We start from the raw sequence: 18,038 nt of genomic DNA, 5'->3' as shown, positions 1-18,038 counted from the left end.
CTGTGTGAACAGATCTCTGCCCTGAAACGCCTCACATGTAACCAATAACGTCACACACATGAGGGACTGCCCATTGGCCTGAAAATACAACCTGGAGTTGTTGGAATTCAGCGACTGACAAACTCTGTTTACATATTGCTCAATTTAACAGATCTGGGTTCATTTGCTTGTAATGTGAACGTAGCCTTGCATTAACTTTTACTTTCTCCTTTCATCCAGGTGCTGTTGTGGTCGTCTGATAGGTCAGCATGTGGGCTTGCCCCCGGGCATCTCATCCAGTCAGAATGATAAGGCAGAGCGTTTGGCCAAGAATGACAGCCTGTCGGAGAAGTGGTCGATCAGCAAACACACACAGCTCAGCCCCACTGATGCCTTCGGCACCATTGAGTTCCAGGGAGGAGGACACTCCAACAAAGCCATGGTGACTCTCATAACTACTAACTCTGCTGTGTAGCTTTTTGTCAGTGTCCCTGCTGAAACTTTGCTTCTCGAGATTGCCCCAAGGCAAACAAAAACAGAGCAACTTGACGGTTTTGGAAGTCCAAAAATACCCATCCAAACAACCAGGTGTCACGGTAAACTTGACCTCTGATGGAAGTGGTCCCTTGTGTTGAGAGGTGTGGTTTTGAAAATGGTACATTGTAGTGAGACGTATCAGTTGTCAAAGAGAGAGTGGTCCTCGCTGAATACACTGTAAAAAGAGGATTGCAATCATTGCAACGTCGATAAAGGCAGTAGCGAAAGCTGAAAGTGCACAATAATCGAATGTGATTTGCAGATATTTTCCTCCGCTGCTGTAAACTGATGCAGTTTGACAGCACACAGGTTCAGAGGAGGGAAGTGTTAGATGCTTGGCTTACTGAATTGAATTCCACTCTTGGTCTGGATGTCACAGTTATAGCAGCGCTGTGAAATTGGTTGAATATGCCAATGACTGCCAATTCTTTTTTTGTCAATTAATACATTTCATACATAGTCCAAATACAAATGTAATGAGGACTCATCTACAGTCTTTGTGTACCTTCATAAATCTAGCTTCCCTTCCAATTACACTGTAACTGGCTAGATAATCAAATTTAAACACATATGCAACGAAAATTCATCACATCAGGATGGAGCAAAATCAATGAAATGGGTGTAATTATTAGGTAATTACATATAATTATTGATTTAAAAGACTTAAGTGTCTAGAGACTGCAGCAGATAACATTTTGCCTGACTAATAGATCCATCTCAAAAGTAGTTTGATTATACATGCTATTCACGCAATCACCGCCTATGATAACCACGGTGATGGAATCACATCACACATACTATAGCATTCAGGGAATTCAGATGATTAAGGCCGCTGAATTATGTCTGATTTATTGCCAGTGTTAAATAATTCATCCAGACACATGTCAGGTTGGGTGTCTGAGGGTGAATTAGATAGATAAGCAGATGCTCTATAATGCATGTGGTTCTCCAATCACGGCAAACATCTGTTCAATACTGTTGTAGCTCCAAAAATGAAAGCCACACACTCGGGCAGGTCTGCAGCCCCAATCCATGTGATATATTCTCCACTTCATAATTTTGCCTTCACAGATTTGCTTCACACTGAATGCTTTTATAATGTATGTGTATGTGTGTGTTCCTGTTTGTGTTTAAGTCTTAGGCACATGCAGACTTCGAGTCACCATGTGCCTGAGGGTGATGCCGGTGTGCTAATCTGTACATCACTGACACATGCCCCACTGTTTTCAGTACGTGCGGGTGTCTTATGACACCAAGCCTGACCTGCTGCTCCACCTGATGACCAAGGAGTGGCAGCTGGAACTGCCCAAGCTGCTCATCTCAGTCCACGGGGGCCTGCAGAACTTTGAATTACAGCCCAAACTCAAACAGGTCTTTGGCAAAGGGCTCATCAAGGCTGCCATGACAACAGGAGCCTGGATCTTCACAGGCGGGGTTAACACAGGTGAAGTACAGTACAGACACGCTGCTTATTTTCTGTAAAACAATCTTTACTATACTGAAACATTTTGCTACATTTGCTAGAATGTTAGTTTAAATATTTCTGTGCAGTGTAAAAAAGCCTCCTTTCTTTTTATATAAAAATAAGTGGACTTGTGCTAGGAGTATGATGAGTGTATTCAAATGTTCTCCATAAGATATCAGCTATTAAATAACCATTTGTCAAGCCCCTCAGGGCTGTAAAGATGTTGAACCACTGAATCACTGCCAAAGGGTTCTTTTAAGCATATTACGAGCACTCAACTATACTTACGGAAACTCATAGTTAAACCAGACAGGTGAAAATAACTCTCAAGTAGTCTAGACTGCTTATTTTTATTGCTAGAAGTCAATGACATTGAGACGAAAAGGTGTATTTTATTACTTAAACTGTATTTAAATCAGGGAAAGAGTTCTCATTTTATTAGTTGCGTGACAGAAATGACTGAGGAGGCAATTAGGGCCTATCGTGAACATACACTTTTCAAGGAGTGATATTCCATTGAGAGCAATATAGGGGTTTCCCTGTTGTCTTGAAGAATCGAGGTTGTGGAGAAGATCGGCTTAAGACTTTCATGAATAAGGAGATCTCTTTTCAGAGATACTGAGAAGCTGGATGAATTTGGCCTCAAGCAGGATTAATGAGGAGCTCAGTGGATGGGATCTTGAGCATAGGAGGCGGAGGGATGAAAATGTGAAGGCAGTCCAGAAGGAAACAGTGTCTAAGTCTGACAGCAGCAAGGTGATTGGGCAAAATACCATAGGTAGAAAAGAATATAGGGAAAAAGAAAGGTCGTCAGCACATGGATTATGTATAAATATGGCGTTATCATGCATAGGGTTGGGCAATATGACGGTATATATCACCGTGCAACGGTAGAAATGTGTCCATCGATTTGTGAATGGGTTTTTAGTTAGATGCCTTAAATAAGGTCTGTCGTTAACACAACATTAAGAGATTTTACCGTTTTGTTCTATGATATAAAATACATCAGTAAATATCCCACTCATGAATTTTGAAGGTTGTTATGTCTTAAAAAAGACCTAACAAGTGGCTAAATGAAAGTACTTAACGTCATCATGCCAACTTGTCCGCCTTTACAGCCTCGTTGTGTACACTTGATATGGCGAGATCTGACAATCTCGCAAATCCAGCTGCCTCGCAAGGTAACGTGATTTGGCAGTAGGAGGCATCCCAACCAACCCAATATGAGGCAGAACTCTGGTTATATGATTATCAGACATTTGCACACTAGTTTAATTTGACAGTGTTTTGTCAGCTTTTTGAAACAAAAGATGACCAAATCCTGCAGGAAAAGTCTTCTTTTTTTCTTTTGGTATACTCTAAAATATCAATTTATATGATTTTTATATTGCATGGCAATAAAAAACGATTAAAAAACGTGTATACGTGTAAAAACGTACATACAGTCCCTTTAAATAAGAACAAAGATGGGAGGAGAGATAAGAACAGTTGGAAGGAAATGATACAGCGTTGGATGCTGTAGCGGGCTCACACTTGAATACAGGAAGGAACAGAAAGTGAGATTTAGTGACACAATGGGTGCAAAGGCAAGAAAAGAGGAAGAGAGAGGCCTGAATAATGGATGGAGGGATGAATTGGAGGGACAGTGGAGGTAGAGAAAGAATGAATGACAGCAGGAGGGATGGGATAAGATGGCCTCCAGGTCTGACTGCTGCTCCCCTGAGGACAACAACGAGAGGCCTGGAGCTACGACCTGTCTGTGTTTGAAGCTCTGTGTGCGAGTGTGTGTGTGTGTGTGTGTGTGTGTGTGTGCATTCACATTGGCTGCCACGCTAACCGGCTGCGCTAACCGGCTGCGCTAACCGTGCGCTTCATAGATCCTGTTTATCCTTCACAGCCGAGTGTATCATTATCTAAGTTTACACTGTGTATTGATCGTGACGAATTCTGATTTTGTTATCTGTTCCTCTGTCCTTCTCTCTCTCACACACACACACACAAACACACACACACAGGAGTGATTCGCCATGTAGGTGATGCATTGAAAGACCACGCCTCCAAGTCAAGGGGGAAGATCTGCACCATTGGCATCGCTCCGTGGGGCATCGTAGAAAATCAGGAGGATCTTGTTGGCAAAGATGTAAGTCTCTGAGAACAAACAAACAGAACAATATGAAACCGTTTCAGAGCGGGCGCTTGCGTGCTTTAGCCCTCGTTTGCTTGTGTGTATATGTGAAAAACATCACGTGCAGCCCACAGTTGCCACAACGTGTAAATGGCACTTGACAGTTTATTAATTGAGATGCTGAGTAAGACAATCCAATCTGTGATAAACACTCCTTCAAAGTGAGTTGGACAGCTGGCGGAACCACATGAGACTGTGGAGCACATGCTGACTCATTGAAATCTTCTGGAATCAATGTTATGTTATAGTTAAAATTTTATCAGAATGTCCTACTGAAGCAAGTCAAGCAGAGCAGATTAATGTTGGTAGCTGAAATGAGATAATTAAGTGCTGAGGCTCTTTTCCCATGCTTGATTGGTCTCAACTGTACTCCTAATGACCAGATGAGTTTACCTCAGGTTGTCAGGTGCTTCTCCACTCGACCAAATCCAAGCTTCTGAGAAACTGATGAATTCATCTCGTATAAATATTCATCCAGTTTTTAGTGTAACTTTAATAACAGTAAAATAAATGTGCAGTAGCTATTGAAAATACATGAGTGAATACAGAGTCTTTTAATTTTTTATTGTTAAGAACCAAATAAACATCTTTTATCACCCTGACAAAAGCTCTATGTTTAAACATTGATATGTTAGAGGGGCCCCCCTGTGATTTAGTACTGAACCTCCATAAAGCTGGAGGACTCACAAGAGACAGATTTTAAAAACAGATGTCAAAATCCAGCCCGTTCTCATTCCCAGGGCGTCAAATAGTGGCGCTTTGTCATGGCTGTTCAATTCCACAGCACAAGGCACCCTTTAGCACCGGTATGCGACGCACAGGGCTTTCCATTAACTACAATGTAAACCTATCGGCGACAACAGCGGCAACAGTAAACGTTCAGGGAAAGTGCTGTGGTGACGTATTATAAAAAGCGAAAGAGACACACAGGGCGGGCTGAAGAGGAGGTGGATGGCCCAACAATACAGGGCTTTCCTCCAGGAGATCGCTGATGGTGTCCCGTGTGTTAAGTTTCATTTTCACGTTACAATCAGCTGTCCCATGTACACAACATCAAGTCACATTTTCACTGTACAAACTTAGTAATTTTTAGCCCAACCATGTTGTTTTTTCCTAAACCTAACTAAGTGGTTTTGTTGCCTAATCCTAAGCAAGTTTTTTTTTTTTTATTCACATTAAGCACATTTACTGCGAGCAAAAAGTGATCCCAAGGGCACTGACAAGGCTAGTATGTGATGCGTTGGGATGAGAATGTGTTGCACAATTGGTGCAGCAGAGGCAGAGATATCCTGACTTTTAGTAGTGAGTATGGGTCAAGCCCAGAAATGTCGGATCCCACATCACCCATGATGCAACCAGTACCGTCTCTTCGTTAGTTGCTCTCTTACGCCTTTCAAACTGTGCCCAGTTTGTAACATTGGCTTGCCGTTAAAAGTGCTCCTTTTATTTAAACCCTTGAAAATGAAAACATTCTATAATGTTTGCCAAATGATTTTTTTTTGCCAATACTTGGGTTACATTAATGGTACATTTTTCCTTTGTCAAGTAACCTGTCAGCTGTGGGCTTCTCAGATGTTTGTGTAACTGTTAAATCTTCTCTTGGACAGGTGGTGCGTCCATACCAGACCATGTCCAATCCCATGAGCAAGTTGACGGTTCTAAACAGTCTCCACTCCCACTTCATCCTGGCAGACAATGGCACCACGGGAAAGTACGGCGCTGAGGTCAAACTGCGACGTCAGCTAGAGAAACACATCTCCCTGCAGAAGATCAACACACGTGAGTGGAATTCACCGTATCTGCCTGTCATTGGCTACTGACCTACTTACCCTAAATTAGCGAAGGTGTTTTTCGAATGACACGGCGAGTGATAACAGCATAATGAAACTGTAATCCTCATTTTATTGACGACACCACCGTGGATTAATTGGGTTCAAAATCTATTTTATAGCTGCAACCAGACTAAAATTATCTTTACCTGCTTCGTACTGATCACATGCTGTCAGACAGCGTATTTTTAGCCAGCTGTGATATAACTTGATGAGCCTTTGAAACCGTCTCTCCCTTCAGGAGGGGTTTATTTTTTTTCTTTCAAAGCTTCCTGACAGCTCCGATGAACCTTTTCCTCAAATGAACCTCTTGATAATCATTGTCTCCTTGTTCCACAAAGACCAAACGAGCCATCAAACACAGACATAATGACCAGCACACGACCTCTGTACATGTACATACACACATGTACAGTATTATGTACTGTAGATACAACAAATACATTAAGTTGTACTTATGTACACACACTTAAAGGAATGAAAGGTGCGTCAGATGTTTCTTTTGTTTTTTTTATCTTTATTTGACACTTGATAGTGCAAGCCAATCGCAAGTATTTTAAACCACTGGGTCAACATCACAGACGTCAAGATGGCCTAATTTCTTTGTGTATTTTTGTATATTTTGACAGACACACAAATAACAGGGTATTATTACAGACTGCTGTTGAAACTCAACAGAATATTGCTCTCTTCTGTATTTCTTTGCAGCCCTCCATCCCTTCATTTTTAAATTTGTTGCATCAAAAGTATATAATGCTCATAACAAGGGCAGCAAGAGTACATTTGAATCCTTGTTTGTGCGAGACGCAGGTGTTTATGTCCTGCGTGTATATTAATGTGTATTTGCGTCTTCACGTGCACATATTTGCCTTTGTATGGAGTGTTCATCCACCGTTCAGCCCTTGTCACATTGCATTTCTCTGTTTTCAATTTCCACAATTTACTTTAGCTGGAAACCAAAGGGATTAGCATGAATACAAAATGCATTTCTGTCTTTTTTTCTTTTTCTTTTCTCTTATTCTCTCTCTCTCTCTCACACAGGCCACAAACAACGACACACACGCACACACAAACCTCCCTGATACCCTTTAAATACATTTCTCTATAGCCTCTCACAGCATTGTGGAGAACGTGTCAGAGCCGAGAACAAACCTGAGTCAAAGAAATTTGGTTTGCAGCCATGATGTATTTGTTATTACCTTCTTTTGTTGCCAACATAAAGCCATTGTATAATACGTTCCTCAGGGTTTGTGAGACATAAATGCACACATTTTAACATCAATGCTTCTTTAAAAACTGAGAGTGTCAGGAAATAGATGTCACCAAATGGAATCTCACCTTTGTCAACACCATTTCCATTCGCTGTCAGACCTATCACTGATGTTCACTGATAGGGACTTTATAACGGTGTGTTAAATGTCACTCAGAATGAAACTGGCCTTCTTTTTCCACTAACCATTACTATATTCCTCCTAACCTCTTGTCTTCAGAGATTTAAGAAACGTCCCTGGGGTTTGACAGGATACACAAATGTACTTCTTCCTTGTTCATCATCCAGTCATGTGACCTATGGACTTCCCTTTGTCATCCTATGCCTGGACTCATACAAAAGGGGCTGGGAAGGCAAAGGGACGCCCAGTCGTCATACAAGCATCTGACCATCCATATGATGGGAATGTACTGCGCCATCCCTAATTTATCCATCATATGAACATATGTTTGGATCCAGCACTAATACTGCCTGGTAGGGGTGGAAATCACCAGACCCCCATGATACGATATTATCACGATACTTACGTCACAGTACGATCTTATTGCGATATGCTGAGTATTGTGATATATTGCAATTTATTACCTTTTTTTCAACTGCAAATTATGAAGTTTTTCAACATCTGTTTTATCTGATAAGATCCAGTTTTCACTCTATTCATCTAAATAGTTTTTATTCACATACAGTATCTTGAGGTCCGAGGTCAAGGGATCCCTTTGAAAATGGCAATGCCAGTTTTTTCTCACCAAATTTTGTGTAACTGGAGCGTTATTTAACAATCTTCCCAACAAGCTAGCATGACATGGTACCAATCAATTCCTTCGTCCTGTCTAGTTTCATATGATACCAGTATCTTCATTCTAGATTTGAGACTGAACCCGTTATAACCTCTGAAAGACAGAATTGCGTCAGATTGTTAAGATGTTAATAGTTTATTTAATAAAAGGTCGATACTTGATGTCAGTGTATCGATACAATATTGCCACGCAAAATATCACGTCACTATTCTGTAATTTTCCCCCCACCCCCACTGCCTGGGATCTACTAATGAAACAAGTTGATAGGTGACCATGTGTACTGTAAATCTGCTGCTGGCCATCCATAACACAGAGCTATCACTCTGACACTAACCTTAACCTCAGCAGTGTCTGAGGTTACACTGATAACCAGCTTCAGTTTTATAACCTGCCACTCAGCTTGGCAACTGTTGCCTCTTGAGGTGAAGTGCTGTATCAGCCAAAATGGATCCATAGCCCTAATCATAACTATTGTTACGTAGTATGACGTGATTTTTTTATCTGTGATTCACATGAAGAGCATTGTTTGCATAATCAAAGCAAGTTTACCTTCTTTTGTCTGGGCACTGATAAATCTAGCTATTGTTGTTAGGAATTTCATAATGTTGTAGTTGGTAAATTTACAAAATCTAAACATTATCATAAAGCTAATTTAAGATCGCCCTACTGGCTATCACCACCTGTTGAGTATAGCCAAGGCAAATTGTTCGAAAAGTGTTACAAAATAAATAAATAATAATAATGGTCTGTGGTCCAGAGTGTACCCCGCCTTCACCCAATGTCAGCTGGGATTGGTTCCCGCCCTCCCGCGACCCTGACTGGGATAAGCAGTTACAGATAATGGATGGATGGATGGATGGATGGATGGATGGATGGATGGATGGTCTGTGGTATAGACCAATAAAAAATACAGGTGTGGCAGCTGCACATACGCACACTCAGTAATAAGAGGTGATGTTGAAATCAAAGCAATTTAATAAGTAATAATTCATTTCTGCATGGCTGTGAAATTTGAGGCTAATTTTAAGCTTCTTAACATGAGAAAAAAAACTCCGCTAGAACAGCTGCAATCCTGAAGCTCTGCATAATAGCAAAGGGACAATTTTACTCCCAAAAGAGGTTAACATACATCAAAGGAGTTAAACACACGATCTGACAAACCAGCCACATATCCATTTTCGTATAGTTTGAATGTTGCTACAATTTATATTGCACAGATTGTCAGGTAAATGTGCAGCCCCAGTGTGTGTGGGTCTGTGTAAATGTAATGTACCTCGTACCACACGTGTATCCTTCACTTCCTCATTCACCTCTGAAGGGCTGGCAGACAAGGACCATTTCTTGATTTGATTACCTGTCCACGGTCAATCGAGAAGTGCATCAATTTTCCCCACAGCGGGGCTCCCGTGGGATCCAAGAGTAGCCTGAGGTCCTGTCAAGGAACGGAGGATAAAGAAAGTAAAAAGGAAAAAAGCAGTTTAGTCTGAATGGCCAAACATGTGGGTTGCGGACCACACGTAACCACAAGCTCTTATTTTTCTCTTAACACACAGTAGTCACGCACGCTGCACACAAACACAAGATGAAAGAAGTGTGGTGGATAGATATGTGTAATCTCCCCCTGTGGTGTTTTTTGTGATGTCTGAGCAATCCTGTTGCTAATCCTACTGTGCCTGTGTGCGATTTTCCATGCAACGGCTATCACCATGTGAGTGCCGGAAATGCTGTAGCAATCAAATTTGCTCCACAATATAATAACACAACTTTTAAATATGAGAATCGATTCTATATAACTAATAGGAGTGTGTTTCGGTCTGGCTGCGCTCTAGATATAGTTTGGATATTGCAAACAATGTTTTTAAAAAATCTTCTAGGTCACGATAATTTGACTTGTTACATTTTGATTCCCTGTCCCCAAAATATATTTGTGGTCATTTTGCACATTGCGCATTTCCATCGCAAGTTATGGCAGCACCATTGGCACCTGTCAGAACTCATCATTGGAGGACAGTTGGGCAGTTCCTAAACCTCTTAACACCACCCTTGGTGACAAGACTTGTGTATTCCCCCTGCATACCTCCAGTCTCTGCTGTATATTTGGTGTTGCGGAAGGTGTCGCCTCATGTGGTTTTGTGCCCTCTTCAGTGGAAAGTGGACAAGAATATGGAAGGGACAGCTCTTGTTGGGGGTAAACAAAATAAATGGCTTGAGACAGGCAACTGGGGTTGGGAGGCTGTAAAATATGGTGAGTGGACTGGAGCCAGCACATTCACACGCTTGAGTAAATGCTCAGCACTGTGCCCCGCCGTACATGCATGGCTCTCTCGTGACTTGTTCGGCCCGACGTGGTCTAGCTTGGTACAACATGGACGGAGATGCAGATGCCAATGAGCCTGGATGACCGTGACAAGGATTCAGCTTAGGCAGCACAGGACGCTTCACATGCAAACAGAGGGACAGAGCTTATAACCAGTGATCCTGAACATTGCATAATATTCAAATTGTTGATTTGACTCACTCTCAATTATGGACTTTGAGGACACACAGTGACATATTTCATTTTTAACTCCTCCTTACTGTCTCCTCAAGGTAGCAGACATTGTCAAACTGAAAGATGAAGAAAATCAATAAAATGATTGGCACCATTCAGCACAGCTCACTCAGCCACCGCACAGCTCTTTTGACACGTCTCCATGAGGCTATAATGCTTTTTTAATCACACACCTGCCTCAGAGAGATGACAAGTAAAAGAGGGAGAAAGGAGAGTGAGAAAATGAAGACACGGAAAAGGGATTGAGGGCGAGCAGAGAGGGGAGAGAATTATATAAAGCACAAAGAAAGTGTGATGCAGCTGTTGAGGATGCAGGAGGTGAGACGGGATATTACCTTGAGGTGTCTTCACTGAAAAAGCAGGATGAAAGAAGTGAAAAGGCAGAAAGAGTAAGGACATTGATTCATGAGTGTTTTCTTACTTACTCTCCTCTGAACAAAAAAAAAATACGAAAACCCTGCATCTTAGTCACACTTTTTTGCACATGTGAAAATATTAAATTGTGATGCACACGCCAGGCCCAAAGACAAGTTATTAATTTGTGCTAGTTTAGATAAAGTCTGCAAGAATGAATGAGGCACCTTGAGTGTACCCTCTTCCATTTTACTTAAATTACTTGGAATATTAAAAAAGGGCACATAAGTACTTTGTATATTGAATGAGTGCGTCAGTGTAGGCATGGGTGCATTTTAACTCTGAGTCGACTGTGTAACCTTCACTGACCCTCATATAGCCGTGCTTTCATTAATCACGGCATAGGTAAAAGATGAAGTAGCTCTGGTAATTGAATCCAGAAGCCATAAGGTCTTGCGTTGCAGATTACTGTAGCTGTGACATTGTGACCTCCACCATGGAGCAGTCCATACAGAAGAGATTATAGCTAAGCTATGGTACATGGGAAGCCAAGAGGGTAGTAATGCTGTTCTTTCAAGCACTATAAGTGCCTGGACAAACTCTTGAATTTTCAAATATAGCTTATGATATTGCCCCTTTCTTACACTCTCCAACTGTGTGACCAACTGGATTACTTGGTGGCTCTTGTTCTTTGACACATATATCACACAGCTGCAGTTTCACAGTTTGAGTCTGGCTTAGAAATGTCACCCTCTGCTGAATGTATCCAATAAAGCACGTCTAGCAGGAAAATATTATGTATTAAAGCTTGTAAATTGTGCTGTGCAAAAATTAATATTCAAAAGCCATTTAGATGTTTACAAGTTAATTCAAGTCTCGAGACAATTAATACTATGAGTCGTGTAAATTGATATTAGTTTTTCATGAGCCCTCTGGTCGATGGTTTTGGTCCCAGCGGTGGTGCTGCATTGATGACTGGTTAAATCAGTGGAGCTGAGCTGAGCTGGCTCTGTGGGAGTGGATCAGTAGATAAAATAGTTGTGGGCACGTGAGAGAATAAAGTGTACAGAGACAGCATGGGGACAGTAAAAGTCATTGGGGGAAAGGTGTGTTCGTGCACGAAAGGATACACAAAAAAATACGTCAAAAAGATAAACATGAAGCGCCAGAGTGTTCAACCCTGTGGTGGAGAGATAACAACGCCAGTAGAGGGTATTGGTTGGATGCAAGACTTGATCCAGGTATGGTTCCAGGTTGAGGATGTGCAGAGTGTTATGTGGTGTGGAACGAGTTTGATTGCATGATCAGTAGTGTGAACTGTGGAAAAAATAAACAATTAAAGTTGAATCAGGAGAGACTTCATGTAGAGTGAACAAATAGATTAATTACACGGTGAACAATCAAATTAAAAATTGTGGGGAGTCTTTGGCAATTAGACCCCATCAAGACATATTCAGAGGGGTAGTGATGCCATGGTTCGTACAGGAAGATTCCCAGATGGAGTCTAGACACTGGTGGTGGTGGTGAATGTGATGAAGACTGGAGGTGAATGGGGTGGAGGAGGGTCACGTCCGTTACTTAGACTGTAGATGGACGACGCATGTCCACTTACATCCACCGTCCAAAAGTGAAACCAAAATATCTCAGATACGAGAGTTGCCATCTTGAGATTTTGACGTCATTTGCAGACAGAGTCTGCGCAGTAGTGATCGGGGAGCTGGAGCCGTGGTATCGAACACCCGCCTGAACCTATCGCGAGCCGAGCACCGCCGCAGCTTGTTAGTAATTAGAGACTCACAGCTGTCAATCATGACGTCTCACCCCTTTTTTATAGCATCAAATAACCAATTAAAACCAAACTCATTAGAAAAATGAACACTTGGACATAGAGTATATCAGCGTGATAAAAACTACCTAAAATGACAGAGACCATCTTTGGGAAAAAACTTATTTGACGTGTATTTCGACTTCTTAGTTTGCCCCATCCGCTAACATGGAGGAGGTGGGATTTATGACCTATACTGCAGCCAGCCACCAGGGGGCGATCAAAATGTTTTGGCTTCACTTTTGGGGAGCTGTCATGTCGTACATCTTTATATACAGTCTATGGTTTGTTCTTTTTAAAATGACACTGACAGCAGAGAGGAGAAACAGTCTATAATTTAGAATTTAACGGCAACGACATGATTGGCTTAGGGAGATCGTGACAAAATCTGATTGGTTAACTTAGAGTGAATGACCATAGTCAGCTGATGGAGTAGAAGTCGGAGAGTGATAGACAGAGATTTGTGAATGAATAAGAAAAAGGAGTCTCCCTGACTGAACTTTGGCTAAGCTTCAAGATTCAATTGTTTCTTCTTATGTGTTACAAACCACCATTTTATATATGATAATGGGCTAAACAAGAAACCTGAGTTACTGCATTCCAGCATTTCCAATAACTCACTGATAGGCTAGAGTGAGAGTCAAAACAAGGTGACATATCTACGACTACTCAGAGGGGGACTGTAGCCCTTGTGACGTGATGACATGTTTACTGTTGCTTTTATGGATCATTTAAAGTGCAGAGTGGAGATACGTATTGTATCTCATTAGTTGCTGATACAAAGTTGTCTGAGCAGATACTAAAGTGTTTTGGCAAGGACAAGTCAAGTCATCTAAGACCCTATTTATACTTGTCATTTCAAGTGTCTTGTATCGGAATAAAGTCCAGATGACATTTAATACACTTTCTTATAAACTTGATTTGACTTTGGGAGAGGATACATTGTCTTCGGTACAAGTTTTGAACCCACAAACACATATACAACACTATGTAAGCTTCAGCACTTACAAAATAAGGCTTCCATACATGATTTTTTCATAGACAGGGCTCTCAAAGAAGCACATACAGGCTCACATACTCGCCACCACACAAATCAATGGGGTAAAATTCCTTTAACCCCAATTTCCCAGTTGTAAATGTATTTTCCTGAACAATAACACCATTCATGATTGATTCTCTCTGGCTCACGGCCTTGGTAACACTACAACTCGACTAAAATGACTTTTAAAAGGTGGCACAGACCATCTGATTTACTCTGAATTCCTTTGAGTATGTTAAAAAAAAAATGACAAGATATGTTGATGTCACAACACGACTGAAAAAGTAAAGTTTGAGAGAGGATTTGCCCTTTTGATGTACCCCCTGACCTTTTGTTCTGTTGCCTGTCGAGTCATGTTGCCTTCACAGATCCGATGTTTCCTGTCTGCTTTAGTTGTTGCCAGGATAATGATGTTTGTGTGTGTGTGTGTGTTTTATTTTTTTTGGTTCTGGTGTTGAGGGGTGCGAAGACAACGACCCACATACTGTAGCACACCTCCTCCAGTCATGCTGATACTAATTTGACACATACAAGGACAAACTCGCAGACACTCGCACACACCCACGCACGCACAGAGACACACACGCGCGAAGGATGAGTCATTGCTGGATCCTTAATTAGGACCATTTAAGCATGTTATGTGTGTCTCGCTTACACGCTCCTCGTTTCCTCCTAATTCCTTCTTCTCCTCGTCGCTTCCTCGTCTCCCAGGCTGGATAAATATAGAAAGATATGGCCGCGAAGTCTCATCGACCACCTCTCTCCTTCTCTTCTGCTTCTGCTGTTTCACACAGTTTCACACAGTTTCACACAGTTTCACGGTAGTTTCTCCTCCTGAGAGATAAGGTGTGGGCACTGGGTTAAAACCATGTATGAGACAGAGAGAGACGAGGGAGAGAGTAGGGGTTTGCACATTGTGTTATCTGATGCGTTGGAGTGTGTGAATGGTGCATGGATACAGTCATTACAAGAATACGGGTTGGAAAGGCTGAATGTGTTGAGGGAGACAGTATAGACTGTGTAGGGTATTTTGTAGGGGCGGGGGATAAAACCGATACAGCAAAGTTTGCGTTATTTTGTTTGGCAATATTGTATCGATACACGGATGTCAAGCATCGATCTTTTATTATATAAACAATTAACCTCTTAACAGGAGGGAAGAGTGATAAATAATGCTCCGAAGTTACGCTGAATTTTGGCGAGGAAAAACTGGCACTGCCATTTTCAAAGGGATCCCTTGACCTCTGACCTCAGGATATATGAATGAAAACTCTGAGATGAATGGAGAGAAAACTGTATCTTACTAGATAAAACATATACAATAATTTGCAGATGAAAAAAGTTAATAAATCACAATATATCGGAATACTCAGCATATCGCAAAATGTTTAACATCGCAATATCGTGACTTAAGTATTGTGATGATATCATATCGTGGGGCCTCTGGTGATTCCCACCCCTAGTATTTTGTGTAGAGTGTGTATTTTATGAAATCACGTATCCACAGAATATACTATACACTATTTCACTGTATAAATCAGTATATTTATCATTATCTCCAGCCCAAAGTTGGGAATCAAAACTTAAAACAGTTAATATAACATAACAGATTGTTTAAATAATTCAAAGACCAACAGCTCTTGTTGATAAATCACCCAAGTGGCAGCAGATGGACAGAAAGAGACGTCTTTTACAGACGAATACTCTCAGCGCAAAGTCTTAAACCCATTTTCCCATCAAAATATCAACAACTCACTTTGCACTGTTTCATCTGAATGAACCTCCCACCTGTTTGCGCCTCTCCTCCCACCTGTGCGCTGTGCACCAAAATAACACACAGACGGGCAAGGAGAATCTCAAGGTCAGGAAACAGTTGAAGCGCGGCTTTCACTATGTTGCAAGGCATTTTATAGTGAACAACAGATGGGAGACATAACAACGAATAACAGCATCTCCCTACCACCCGCATCCTGATTTCCACAGAGACTTAAAATATATTTTTTTAAAGAATAGGAAAATAATGTTTATCCTTCTCTCAATGTAACTGTCAGTTAGGCATACATATTGTATATGTATCTGTGTGAAAGTGTTCAATCAGCATCACTGCTTGGTGTAGTTGGATGTGGTCAGAAGTGTGCACCTGTACCCAACAATGATTCATAGTGTACTGACACGCCCTGGAGTACGCCTCTGCAACTGTTTTTGGAAGATACAACAGTTGTTCCACTTTAATGAAGTGCATTTATCATTAGAGGACATGTTCCTCCTTCATTTGTAGAGTCCCATCTCACTTCTGGATTAGCAAACATAAAGAAACAGTGATGGAATGTAAAAGTATTGGGAGAAATGAGGAGAAGAAAACACACTGTGTGGACAGTCCACAACAGTGTTGCACTTTGGCAGAGGAAACACTTGATGAACTCCAGTAAGAAGTATTGCATCTTCAATAAATACGCCAACAGATTAGCTCTCCAGCTTTGGGTTCACATTTCCATCTAGAACTATGGGTATTCTTCTGAAAATGCCGACTCATGTAACCCACCCTGCATGTGTTCAACTATTTAGTATTTCATTTGACCTAAAGGGAGAATTCAGACCACATAATCCGCCTCCACAGATAGAATAATTCAAAGGACTCTCAGCTTTCTAACAATCACAGGATTAAAAATATAAAAAGTATAAAATTGCAAGTTCAGTAGAAGCAGCAGAGTGTTAACACTATGTTTAGGGCATTAAATTCCCAGACAGTTTTTTTAGTTGCGACCCCAATTGAAATTCAGGTCATGTCCATGGATCCAGAAAAACTTCCCATAAATACATTATACTACAAATGTGTGTAAAACTAAAAAGGAGTGTCCTGGGCATCATTACGCATTGAGTTATCTCAATTATAAGGTTCAGTAAAATTGAAAGGCAATAAGAATTAATCATAATGTAGTATCAAAATATTGTTTTAAGTGGAAACAGGAGAAACTTTGTCGGCGTTTGCACTGGGTGGACAGCTTTAATTTGAATTAATGGGCTGCCATGTTCATACATCGAAGTTCCCACAGGATTAAATACAGTAATCAAAGCCCTCATCTGTTAAATAGAAAAACTGTAAATGGGAGGTCAAAAGCCATTCTAAAATGTGCTCGCTGTTTTGGGGTAGTCAGGCAAAAGAGAATTTTATTTCATTTGTGGTTTGTTTACGTGTGTGTGCCTCTATCTGTATGTGTGTTTGTGTGAGTGTGTGTGTGTTGTGCGTTCTACCAATTAGCCATGACACAGCTGTGCTTTCCCCTCCTCATCTGCTCCTTGGTGGGTTTCAATTGAACAATAATCTGCTTTAGATACTGTCGCGCTGCCTCCAAAGCTCACTAGTCATCAATATCAATGCTTGATCCGACACAACTGCAAGCTCACACACATGCAGGTAACGGCAAAAAATAGACATCCAAAGGAAAAGGAAGAATCGGATACAAAATACAAGTTATTAGTCTGCGTCTCCCTCACATCCGGCTCTGTTGATATATGGTCGTGTGATGTGTTGTGGCACGGTGACGTTTTACCTCTTTGAAGTAGTCAAGGCCCCTAAAATATTCTCCTTATGTAACTGTCCCTGTTGCAAGGCCGCACGAGGCTGTGTGAGGCAAAGCGTAATGGTGGTGGGTATGCTTCGGCGTGCGTGCGTGCGCTTGTGTGTGCGTATGCGCATACAGTATGGAAGCGCGCATCTGTATGCGCTCGTCTGCCTGCGTGTTTGAGAGACAGACCATGCTTTCTCCTCTGTGAATTATGCAGACCGGGATGAGGGTGCAGGGCGGGGAAGATCCGGCAGTTACACAGCTTTTGAATTAGAAGAGTCAAAACACCCGGCAGAAAACACAACCTCATGAAACAGAATGGGAGGGAGAGGAGGAGAACGGAGGGTCTATAGAAAGAAAGACTGGAGAGACAGGAAGTGAGACAGAGGGCAGGATGAGGGGAGGAGGGTTTAGGAAATGGATTGGACTGAGACCTCTAAAAGGAGGAAAGAACGAAGGGGGGTAAGATAGAAAAGGACTCTTGGGTTTATGGTGTCTTAAAGGTGATGTTCAGTGGGGTAATGAGAAATAGAGTCAGAAAGGAAACAAGAAGAGCAGTACAAGCAAATGTAAGTGTTGAGAGAGGAGAGTTTGGCAGTAACTTTCTTATCTACAGTACCTTCTCCTGTACATCGTCTCAC

The 18,038-nt window shown here is 41.5% G+C and overlaps 1 protein-coding gene across 10 annotated transcripts in view; it reads left to right on the top strand.

Annotated features, from left to right (window-relative positions):
• trpm3 (transient receptor potential cation channel, subfamily M, member 3) overlaps positions 1–18,038 on the top strand; it is a 162,394-nt gene that overhangs the window by 87,882 nt on the left and 56,474 nt on the right. For all 10 annotated transcript variants that reach the window (XM_074638312.1, XM_074638306.1, XM_074638311.1 and 7 more), the window contains exons 3-6: positions 220–421; positions 1,747–1,960; positions 3,997–4,121; positions 5,774–5,945. In XM_074638312.1, coding sequence (XP_074494413.1) covers positions 220–421; positions 1,747–1,960; positions 3,997–4,121; positions 5,774–5,945 — 713 coding nt within the window. The remainder of the gene's footprint in view (positions 1–219; positions 422–1,746; positions 1,961–3,996; positions 4,122–5,773; positions 5,946–18,038) is intronic.

Source organism: Sebastes fasciatus, chromosome 6 (genome assembly GCF_043250625.1).
Source record: "Sebastes fasciatus isolate fSebFas1 chromosome 6, fSebFas1.pri, whole genome shotgun sequence".
In the NCBI taxonomy this organism is placed as follows: Eukaryota; Metazoa; Chordata; class Actinopteri; order Perciformes; family Sebastidae; genus Sebastes; species Sebastes fasciatus.
This window is presented reverse-complemented; position numbering and strand designations above follow the sequence as displayed.